The following is an 11,977-nucleotide window of genomic DNA, read 5'->3' on the forward strand; positions in this document are numbered from 1 at the left end:
ACAAAAAGTGAGAAGGGGCACATGGTGGAGACGCTTAGATGGAGTCAAAGGAGGATTAGCTGTCCCACATGTGGCTCGGCTGAATTAGCCTCTCATTTTGGCTTCCTTTTTGACTCTCTTTTATTTTATTCTTTTAATTTTTAATATTTAATTTTTTTTTTTTTTAAAAAAAAAGAAGAAAACTTATTGATTACAATACAATTCCTTTCCCTAACCAAACCACAAACATAAAAGCCAACGTGATGTCTGTGTAATTTTAATTTTTAATTCTTATTAGACCAGTCTATCTAACAATCAACATTCGTCATTAGTTTGTAATAGTAAAAATTTTAATGCTCAAATGTAATATTTTATATATGATATTTCTAAATTTTTAAGTATTATTTTATTTTGTATTTTTATAATTAATTTGAACTTCATATTAGGTATTATTAGAGTAAGACCATCATCCAATTTCTATAATTACTTTTTCCACCTTCTTGTATGAAATAGATATTTGAATGGTTAATGAGCATAAAATAGTATAGAATAGTTTTGAGGTTTTTTTTTTTTTTTTTTTTTTTAAATAAAAAAAATAATATTAAGAATGAACTTAAATAAGTTCAATATTTTGGAAACCCTAATTTATCGAATTTTTTTTAAAATATAAAATAAATTAATTATATAAATAAATTATACCAATATTAACATTATCAAACTGCTAAAATCAATGAAATACCAGCACAAAGTACATCTATTTTTATTGATTTACAACAAACATTAGTATTAGATACCATTATTTTCTAGAGCCAAACTGTAACACCCCAACCCTTTTCTTTTTATTATTATTTTATTTTAATTTTTTGTAATTATTATATGAATGTAATGATTTATTATGTAATAATATATAGTTTTAATTTAATTTAATTTATTTAAATAGAAATAATAATAAAAAGGATAAAATTATTTAGAGATTTAATTGAAAATATTTTTTTTTAAAATGAGTGAAAATTTAGGTTATGGGGATATTTTTGAAAAAAAAAATTAAAAACTGGGGGGTCAAAACATAATTTAAAAATATTGCGCCACGTTAGCAGCTCCGGCCAACTAGGACACGCAGCGTGGCAGAGACGCTGACGCGAGAGGCCACACAGAATGGAGCCACGTGGGCGATCTGTGTGCGCGCGATCGAACGGCTGAGATCTGTTCCCGCGCGCACAGACGACCTAGATTGAATCGCGCACGGATGGCTCAGATTGCATCGCGATGAACGGCACAGATTCATTTTCTATTTAATCGCGATTGGACGGTACAGATTGAATCGCGATGAACGGCTCAGATTAAAAGTGGATGGTTATAAATAATTTCATCTGCACCCAAACCCTAACCCTAGCTGCCAGAGCCTCTCGTTGGAGAAGACAGCTTAGCTGTCGGGGAGCCGACTGCCACCACCCGTTGCCGCACTGGAGTAATTTTCGGCTGCCAAACGAGGTAAAAATTCTCCCATTGGCTCAGAATTCGATGCTGAACCTACCTATGGCCAAATCAGAGCAAAAATACCGGCCAATTGGCCGAAAAATGCCGCCGAAGTCCAGCGGCGCCGCAGCAGGTTTTCTCGATTTTTGCCTTCAATGAAACCTTTCTCGATTCCCATTTGATGTAATATTTCCACCATTGTGACCACCGTTCCCTCCTCTACAGGTTGACTGGAGCAAAACACCAAATCGCAACTCGAGTCGGAGGAGCTGCCGCACTAAAGAGTCCCGCTGCCAGTAAGTTTCGGTTTTCGGTATTTTTTGGGCTCACCGAGGGCCATAAGGGTGTTTTCTCATAGGAACCAATGCAAGTTTGGCTGAATTCGGCCGAAAACAGCCGGAAGCAGCCAACCCGAGGCAAATCGCCGCCAGCCATCGCTAAAGCATGGCGGAGCCGCTGTGCCGGAATTTTGAAATTGGCCGAATAGGTATTGAGTCTGATTTTTGAGTTATTTGAGACATGTATAGGTACCGTAAGTGTGTTTCAGTTCCCGAAAAAAAATTTAGGGAATGCAGGGACTGCCCGTAAGCACAGTGAAAATGCAGTTTTCGACGTCGAATTAGGTAAGGACCCCTCACCCTATTCTTATCACGGGATTAAAGCCTAATAAATAATAAAACTGTATTTGTATAAATTAAATATATAAGCATAATTTATTACGATTGCTAATGGAGCCCGAACCGGACATATTTCTTTATTAATTTCTGTTTGATTTATTTTACAGTCTAAATACAGTATGGTATCTGGTTTATTTATTCTATGATTTTGAATGCATGAATCAATGCTTACTTCATTTCGGGCTGATTTTGTGAATCTAATGATATATTTGCCTTGTTGGATGCTCATTAATTGCTTTAGTATTTATATTTATGTGGGAAACAGAAAACTAAATAATAATAGGAAAGGGGTGTGAATTGATAAATGGATAAGTTGACAGCCTCACTAAATATCTTGGGAGATGGTGGACAGACTGAGTCTATAGGAAACCCTATCGGGAATGTTGTCTCATACCGGATAGAGTATGAAGACTTTAAATATTTTGGCACTCATACCGGACGAGGTATGGGGACGACCCGTTTCACCCTCATACCGGACGGGGTATTGAGGTTTATTATTTGACACCCATACCGGACAGGGTATGGGGACGACCCCGGAAATTAAGTTTGTTAAGGGAATAGTTCAAGTATAGCGAGCACCCCTATGGATCCCCATGGATACTCGTAGGCTGATAAAAAGGAGGTAACTGTTGTTTGATGATTGAAATATAAAAGTATGACATGTGCTATGCTACAGATTATATATGAATTCATGATATCTATGATGTTGTTATTTCCATGGGTTATTTTTATAAATCCCACTGAGGTAAGTGGACGGTAAATGATTTGATTATTAATAAATGAATTTATTCAAAATTTTGCTCCATTGGTTATTTTTTGTTCTCTATCAACCTTTACTTCTGTGACAGTGATATAGTGTGATGTCTTTATTAGGTTAGTGTAGCTCATTCCTTACTTAATCATTTCAGATCAGGAGGATTTGGTTCCCGAACCCGATCTACAAGAAGACGGCGAGTAGATGCCTAGATGTTTATTAGTTTCCTTATAGTTTTTCATTTCTAGTATTTCCTTTAGATGACTTATTTTCTGATATTGTTAGTACGTTTAAGTTATTGTGTAAGGGATATTAATCAGAATCTTTTATTTCGTTTCCGCACTCATATTCTTTATATATACTTCTTTTTAAATTTTTGGGACCGTTACTCAAACACATAGTTTAGAGAGTGTGCAACAATATGTTACCTATAAAGGTTGGATTAATTAAAAAATTAGTGACTCTTGACACTACTTATTTAATATATAGTGAGAAGAATGAAATAATTGAACACTTGTTTAAAGAGTATGTATATACCGAGACCATCTAAGGAGGATTTCACTTTACCTTTATAATTATGTGAGTATCTCTTTTTACTCATTGCTACATAATAGACTTACAGTTGACACGTTCGTATGAAACTTAGTTTATATTTATCCTTTGAGGTATCTAATAGAGAATAAATATATGAATTCATGATCATAAGTAGATAAATTCACTTTTTTTACTGTCTCATAGTCATTATTATTTTTATAAAATTAAAGGTTTCATCCTAAAAGAATGACATTGATGATGATGTTGTACATGTTGAGGCTCACTCTTCTTTTGATGTCGTGGGGTGGTCTCCTCCACGAGTGGGAATTTATGAATTAAATAAAGATACATCACTTGCAGTTAATGAACAAATTGGTTTAGAGACAATTTGTTGTGATTGAAATGAGAACATGATATTTACAACCTAAAAAAGAGTTCTATGGGATATAACTATTGACATGGTTAAGATTATGACACTTTTATTTGGTTTGGAATTGCAAAAAAAAAAAAGAGTATTGTACATATCATAGTAGAAGAGGATTCTCAATCAGTTATCTCTTTATTGTTTGCTCGAGACCCAAATATCATAAAGTTTGGTTTATTGATAAGTGACGTTATTACTTAATTTTTTTTTTTTGTAAATTTTGTTCCTATTTAGTTTCCTGAAAATTATAATTAGGTTAAATATGTTTTAGTTAAGGAGTCAAACTCTCGCTTTGATATCGTCTTGTTTTTCAAAGAATAGACATCTTTGTTAGCTCTTTTTTCTTGAGCTTGATGTTTCTCATTATGCTTAATTTTAATGTTATTATTTTTCTAAAAAGAAAAAGCATTATTATATTAAATGTTGCACTAAATTAAAATTGTCATTGTTGGTTTATAACAATAAAAATAACTTGTAACATGGGTAAGAGCAAAAAACAAAAAAAATTAAAATCAAAACAAGAAGCAAATGGTGGAAATTCAATCGACTTACCAACAATATGATGTCTATAAATAATTTTCTCACATTACTTGAGATTTAATTTCACATTAGAATTATTGATTTTGGAATTATATTAAATGTTGGCACTTATGGTAAGTTTCACATAGAGAGAGAGAGAGAGAGAGAATGAAAACTTTAAGTGGTCAATGATTCTCGAGACTATTTATTAATGGAATAAAATGAAAATGGGAGTGAATAAATTGTAACATTCTCTCCTCAAATGTCCAAAAAGTTTTAAAATTTTCAAAAAAAGAAAGAACAATGAAATATAATTTGGTTAATGGATTATAATACTCGTCAGTTTTTAGTATTGTCTTTTACACATTAATCATTACTCTCTTTTCTACCTCCTCTAATCATTTCATTCCATTACCATCTTATCTAAATAAGGTAATCTGTTTCAGTCAATTAACTATTGATTTCTTCCAAAATAATGTCTTAGTTATTTTAATATTTTATGCAAATTATGTTGCATTTAATTTTATATAAATATATTCATAAAATTGGTGGGGGAAAAGCGATTAAGTGTATATAAACAAATATTTATTATAAATTTCTGTTAGATGCAAAAGGAATAGAAGATTGAATCGTGACAAGGTAATTGGAAATGAAATTAAAATTTTTCAAGGGGGGCGGAGCCGACTTTTTTGTTCGAGTGAGAGCTGATGGTCAAATACAAAGACTGGAGTTGGATTATTATTTTAGTTAATTTTACTTTTCATCCGACCCCACTTCACACGGATTTTGACCCAACAACATCTAAACAAGCAACACAAATCCAACGGCTCTCCCTCCGCTTACGTGGCTTATTCTAGACCTTGACCTGGAACGTCTGATCTCCGACACGTGTTTGGTTCCCATTCATTTTTATCCAAATCGTCGTCTTATATATAATATATATATATTTGATGAGCTGAAATTGTCGTTTTATATTATTGAACCCCAACGCCAACGCCAACACCAAGTTTTGGCACAGTCACGGAATCTCTACACTTTTCAATTGAATTTTTTAGTCAAAAAAGATAAGAGTGAGTTTGATGAAGATTGTTAATAGGGACAAGAGAAGAAGAAGCTTCCATTGGGTCATTGCCTAAATGCCAGATTTACAAACTTAGGCTTCATAACAACTCTACATGAAGCAATTAGCAGGCCACCTGCTGGCCTCTCTATCCTATATAACAATATATATTCATATATATAATTTACCCATTTGTGTAAAATACAAAAAACTATTATCCTTGAATGAGAAATTATCTAAACAGCATCTTCAGTTCTTCAATTCTTGCTGATCGGACCTCTTCGTCGGTCAGAGCACCCGCAATCATCCGCTGCTTCCTTGCCTGAACTTGTTGCATCCTTTCCTCGATAGTCCCCTGCATCACACCCACAGTTCATCATGAACACTAAACTTCAACCACAAGCTACAAAAACAAAATCAACCCACCTGAACAATGAATCTCCTCACACAAACTTTTCACTTTTGCCCTATTTGGTGAATTCGCATGATTGCTTGCTCTTCAACTGCTGGGTTCCACCATGGATCCTAATTACCAAACAACATTTTCTTTAAAAAACGCTCCTTCTTTCTAATCTAACCTTCAAATCAGAAATACTCAACATTACCATTAGATACACGATGGACGCTGCGGTTAAATTCAGACCTACTCCACCAGCCTTTAGGGACATCAACAATACCTGAAATATGTCATATGAAATCACCCATTATCGCAACTAATGTTTCATCTTACAATTGAAAAGTTAGAAAGCTCTTGTAAATGCTTACTGTCTTCTCTTTGGTCTCATTGAACTCCTTCAAAATATTCTCCCTCTGTTTCTGCACCACGCTTCCATCAAACCTTAAGGACCCAATTCTTCTCCTCTTTAATGGGATCTCTAAAAGATCAAAAAATGAGGTCCACTGACTGAAAACAATGCTCTTTTCCCCACTTCCTGACCCGTGAATCCTTTCCAAGCACTCCCACAATTTTGAGAACTTTGAGGATTCCTTCCAGTTCTTCTCAACATCAACCCTGAATTTGTTTTCGGTTGGGCATATAATAAGTTCTGTTTTCTTTAATACTGTCCGACAAATGGGGCATAACCCAGCCGTTGGCGTCCGCCAACTGGACAGCAGACATTCCCTGCACATCCTATGAGCACAGGGAGTCAGCACTGGATCATCTGCAGACTCCAGGCATATAGGGCACTCTGCGTTTCCACCCTTCCGTATGTCCTCAACAACCTCTTCAACATATGTTCGGGATGCTGCTTTGAGATTTTGATGGTCAGGATCAGTTTCATTTTCAAGAAACCTCCTTGCCAACTTATCCAAGTCTGCATACTGTTGTGAATCAGCACGACTGCATGTTTCAAACAAATTACAAACAGCCGCTGGCAATACCATGAAACTGTTAATAAAAGTTTTAAATGACATTAATTATCAACTCCATCCCCACCTCATAACATAACAAGAAAAGGGTGGTTGCAACACTGCCTCAGTCGAAGGAGAAGCTCAAGGATGTTAGCATAGTTGTGAAGAACCTTGCCTTGAGCCACAAACTCGTCAAACTTGACCTGTTTTATTGTGAAGGACACGTGAGTTTCACAGCAGATACAGAAGTCCTACTCTATATCAACTGGACAACAGCATAGCCCGAGCCATTAGTGGCTCAGTAGCTTAACAGCTACTTGACCAAGTTGCTCTACGCTACTTCCAACCCTCTAGGCCCAACAAACCAGAAAAAAGGAGAAAAAAACTATACAAAAGCATATCGAAAGCAAGCATCATCAATAGTATTTGGATTTTCGAACTTATTTAGAAGACAAAGCAACTTACTTTGGATTTCTTGAAAAGAGCTTCATAAAAATCATATTCTGCTTCTGATTGTTCACATTCAACGATTTGAACATCAGTTGGAGGAAGAACGAGAATGGGTCTAAAACCGCATGCACCAAACATCAAGAACATTTTATGGTTTGTTTGCTTAGGCAAAAGGAGAAAAGCAAAAACCAAAGGAACTGAAATAATCATCTTCATTCTTTGTCTTTCGTGTCTTTTGTTCTTCTCAACATCAATGGCCGTAAGATAGATTTTATCAGTTTCAGCCCTCTCGGATCACCATTCTCGTATGGCTTATGGACTAACTTGTTCCACCTATATAAATGTGAAATTACATCACGGAAAGTTGAAGACTAGCCACGACTGACATGAGCAACTAACAATTGATAAATACCAGGTGTTTGTATGAGGCGATTAGATGAGCAAAATCATCATTATGAACGTGACGAGAGTTCTAAAGGTGCTGACTTACCATGACCAGTTGCACCATGGCTCGACACGCAAGAAGCATAATAGGCTGTAAAGGTCTTCCAAATTATTCCGCAGCATGTAATGATAAACTGATCTTAAAGTACATTAAAAATACTATAAAGCTCAAAAAGCATAGTATAGAGTAGGACATGATTGCTTAATTTATACTTCAAGGATTTTCTTCTCTTTGGTGGATGGAAGACTCTGACAAAGAAAATTAATAATGCACAAAGCACACCTGGATAGGGGTTCCTGTGAGGCACCATCTGCAGTGTGAGGACAACTTAAAGGCCGCTTGAGCAACTAAAGTCTTCCAGGACTTAATGGTATGAGCTTCATCTAACACCACTCTGTACCAATTGACCCTATGGTAAATGCTACTCTCTGAATCCTGTATCAGAATCCACAATGTCTTTCAAGTAAGCAAGCACACAAAGACTTCCACAAGTGCATATGGGGTCAAACTGATTCCACCGTTAAACAAATGACAGCAATCAGTTACCAAAAATAACAACTTACACTCTTATAAGCTGCAGTTAAGACCCCATACGTTGTCAAGACCATGTCATATCCTGCAATCACCCTGGGCTCATTTGTTCTGTCTCCTCCATAGTGAACAAAAATGGAAATACTTCCTGGACTAGAATGGGTTTCAAGCTCATCCTGAAGGTTTCAGTGGAACTTATAAGATATTAATCTTCCACACTATCATTTACTTATCAGAATATTACAAGCATTAACTCTTCATTTCTCCCATAAGCAGTATAATATATTGAAACATTCACTACATGGTGGTTCTGAAAATAAGGACAGAGTCATGGACCTCCATTGCCATTGAATATGGGAGAGAAAAATTCACCTTCCATTGGCTCAACAAAGCCATGGGACAAATGATAAGAGTGCTGCCCTTTGGTTTGAAAAAGAGTCTTTCTTCGCACATATGTCTCCAGTATCATGTGCTGTTTTGCTGACATTTTTTTTGGCTATCAGGGCAACCTTGCCTGGTTCTTGCAAGTACTAATGCAATTGTCATCACAGTTTTTCCAAGACCCATTGCATCTGCTAGAATCTGTAAATATAATTCTTAACTTCAGAAGATATTTAGATCCACTACTTCATTCCCCTTGGGAAGAAGATGAAGATATAAAATTCCAATAAAAATGCAAATAAATATTAAATTGGAATCAATTGGATAAGAAACTCACTCTCCCTCTTGCCATCTGTGTTGCTGTCGGAAATTGTGTGGTTGCTTCCCCAGAGAAGATGTTAACATAGATTGAAGAAGCCCTCCTGCAGATAATACATCAGGTTCCATGTTATGTTATCTCACATCTAGTGCTTTAATAAGATAATATGCAACGTTGAAGCCATACTTTGTTGCGCTTTTTTCTATTTCCAAAGACATACTCATCACATATTCGATATGCTGCCCAGCAAGGATGAAGAGTTACTGTAGATTTCTCAACATCAATTTCCTTCTCTGATTCTGACATACAGTAGAGAGCTTGCTTCTGGTATGGCCTTAAGTCGCACATGAGTTTACTTGGGGGTTTCATCTCCTAAAATGATCATACGACAGAAATTTGATGAGTTCCAAGCCTGTAACTTCCCCTAAGTCAGCAAAAAATGAGAAGCCTGTGAGGCATTCTACCTCCAAGTTGTATGTATCTGCAGCACCAACAATCTTATTCAAGGATAACTCTGAAAGAACTTGTTCATCTTTGTTTTGTTCGGGGCACTGTTGGCAACCCTTTTTTCTTTTCACTATGGGCAACATTCCTGCAGCTTCATCTCCATCATTCTGTTTTGATAAACAGGTAAGTATTTTTCATAGGACGTGTATCCAAATCAGGTGTACATGTAAAAGTACTTGTGCATAACAACTCAGCGTCACTATTAATTGTGTAAAAATGCAAACAGGCCAGCAAAATAGCTTGAATATATTCAGACAAAATCTGAGAATGTTAGCGCCGAAATCTCATTATTCATTGCATTTAAAAGTACAAATCCATCTTGATGGCACAATTTTTTTTTTTGCAAGCCACCTAATCTGTGAAGATGATCATTTTAAGGACAAGGCATTCTATTAATGCATAATTTTCTAGATGACTGTTTTCTCCATGATGATTTTATCTTAACACAATGAGTTAATGACAGGAGAACGTACAAGGAAAATGCAAGTAATATGATATCAATAGAGGAACCATATGATTAATGTGGTAGAGCATCGAAAAAGCTTCACTTAATAATGGAAAGGAAAAAAAGGAATATTTCCTACTACATATGATTACGAAGGTGCATGTCTTTCCTACTTGAATAGTTAACGTCATGAAAATCATGTGAAAGAAAGTTAACAAGCCAACCACTATACATACTTCTAGATCCAGTTAAATTTTCCTTAAATTTAGATCTTCTGGGGTGAATTCTGCATGCATGGAAAAAAACACTAGATGAATCTCAATTACAAACTGGCCATTCTAATGTAGCTCAGAGATCGTGACAAGCTCTGATAAACTAAAGTTGTTTATAGCATTGAGAAACATATGCAGAATGTACCTTCTGATAAGGTTTGATTCTCAGATATTTAAAGAGTGAAAGGAGAGGGAGAACTGTAGAATAAATATATGAAGAATATAGCCTCCAAGAAGATTTATCACCTTCCGTGAAAATAGAACTGTTAATATAAAAATTGCCAACCAGATAACCATTAATATTACGTAATATGAATGCAAAAGAATCAAGTTTTCCATGGAACATATACGTAACCAGGAAGACCTTACCTTACATACAACATCATTTCTTGCATCATATGAAGGTTTTCTGGTGCAACTACACATCTACCCTTAACTTGAACTTTAGTAGAATTGACAAGAGGAATAATACATTTTCCCCACTCCATGGGAAGCCGACCAATCTAAGTTTAAATCATGAAGAAAGCAAATCAATCTTAATTCTTAAAATGAAATGAAACATGCGAGGAAGAAAATATAGAACTTTCCAATTGGACCCTATTAATAATGATTGAAATGAAATGAAGCGTGCAAGGAAGCTGACCTCTCCGTATCTTTTGGTAGAGAAGCGAACAAAATCCACTGAAGCGACCTTGATTTCGAAGAAGGAAAAGTGAAATGGACAATCTCATTATCCACCAATTTCCTCCCTTTAGTAGTGGACAGCCCCTGGACCACAGCTCCCCCAACCAAATACCAATCGCATTCCTCGGGGAAGTCCCCATCCTCCAGCATTATACTACTCAATCTTCGGTCTTCTGCTACCCCTCCTTTCTTCACAATAGCTGTTGTTGTCTCTTTCACAAAATCAGGATGAAACGGGACACTGAGCTTCGCCCGTTCAGCACCCGAACGAGGCGCTTGCGTCCCTTTCATCTCAGTTTCCTCGTGCTTATCTTCTTTCACCTGGCCTTCCTCTTTCGGTGTCGATTGCTTAACGTATTCAATGTCCATTTCTTGTTTGACACGAGCACCGTCTTCCACTGCCATGTGCTCCACAATAGGTTCTTCTTTGACTAGAAACTTACTCCCAGTCCCAGAATACGACTTGGACCTCTGAGTTTAAGCCGTGAAAGGAAGTGGGATCTTTAGGCTCTTGCTTGATGGGTGTTGAAATCCGGACACCGGGGGCGGTGCGCTTCACGGCTGCCGGTGTGGCTGAAAATCCAGGACTACCGACTCCAAGGGATCGGACCTTTTGGTCCTGCTCCGCCTCTTCGAGGGACATGGACTCCATATCTTGGAGCACGAGGAGTGGAAAGAGACGACGAAGAGGGAAAATAAATCTTGGGTTAATGAGAAAAAGAAAGATTCAGTTTGGAGGGGATAAAGGAGATATAGAAAGGGCGGGAAAATTTAAAACCGCGGTAAGTTTTTGTCACTTTTGACGCGAATAAAATGGGAAAAGCTACTGCAGTCTTGCTTCGGAAAAAACGCAGTTGAAAAAGGAAAGCGAATTTATTTACTGCTGTTGCCTATTGGCTGGGCAAAACTTTGTATTTTTTTTTTTGTGCCCAGGAATATTTTTGCGTCATATTTAAAAACAATTAAAATGAACTAATATTTTAAAATAGAAAATATAGTTTATAAACATATACATAATTCAAGTTGAGAGAGATTCATCTAAAAAAAAAAAAAAAAAAAAGAAAAATTACCAAATTAGAAAATGAGTTGACTCAACATAAAAATCCATTTTTAGGATTAACACCAATTTTAATAATTGATAAAAACTTTTCTTTCTTTTTTCTGGAA

The 11,977-nt window shown here is 36.0% G+C and overlaps 1 protein-coding gene across 1 annotated transcript; it reads right to left on the bottom strand.

Moving 5' to 3' along the window:
* Window positions 1-5,449: 5,449 nt before the first annotated feature.
* LOC110815863 (Helicase protein with RING/U-box domain-containing protein) lies at window positions 5,450-11,976 on the bottom strand. The gene is given in 19 exon segments (XM_088215232.1): window positions 5,450-5,778; window positions 5,850-5,948; window positions 6,029-6,100; window positions 6,189-6,767; window positions 6,869-6,979; window positions 7,242-7,341; window positions 7,425-7,559; window positions 7,717-7,784; window positions 7,954-8,106; window positions 8,235-8,378; window positions 8,575-8,784; window positions 8,921-9,005; window positions 9,123-9,274; window positions 9,367-9,516; window positions 10,091-10,171; window positions 10,272-10,389; window positions 10,496-10,629; window positions 10,770-10,804; window positions 10,807-11,976. Coding segments are annotated over 19 exon segments (2,958 nt in total). The 5' UTR covers window positions 11,216-11,976; the 3' UTR covers window positions 5,450-5,655.
* Between the last annotated feature and the right edge of the window lies 1 nt (window position 11,977).

This window comes from Carica papaya, chromosome 3 (assembly GCF_054855325.1).
Source record: "Carica papaya isolate Zhongbai chromosome 3, ASM5485532v1, whole genome shotgun sequence".
Taxonomy (NCBI): Eukaryota; Viridiplantae; Streptophyta; class Magnoliopsida; order Brassicales; family Caricaceae; genus Carica; species Carica papaya.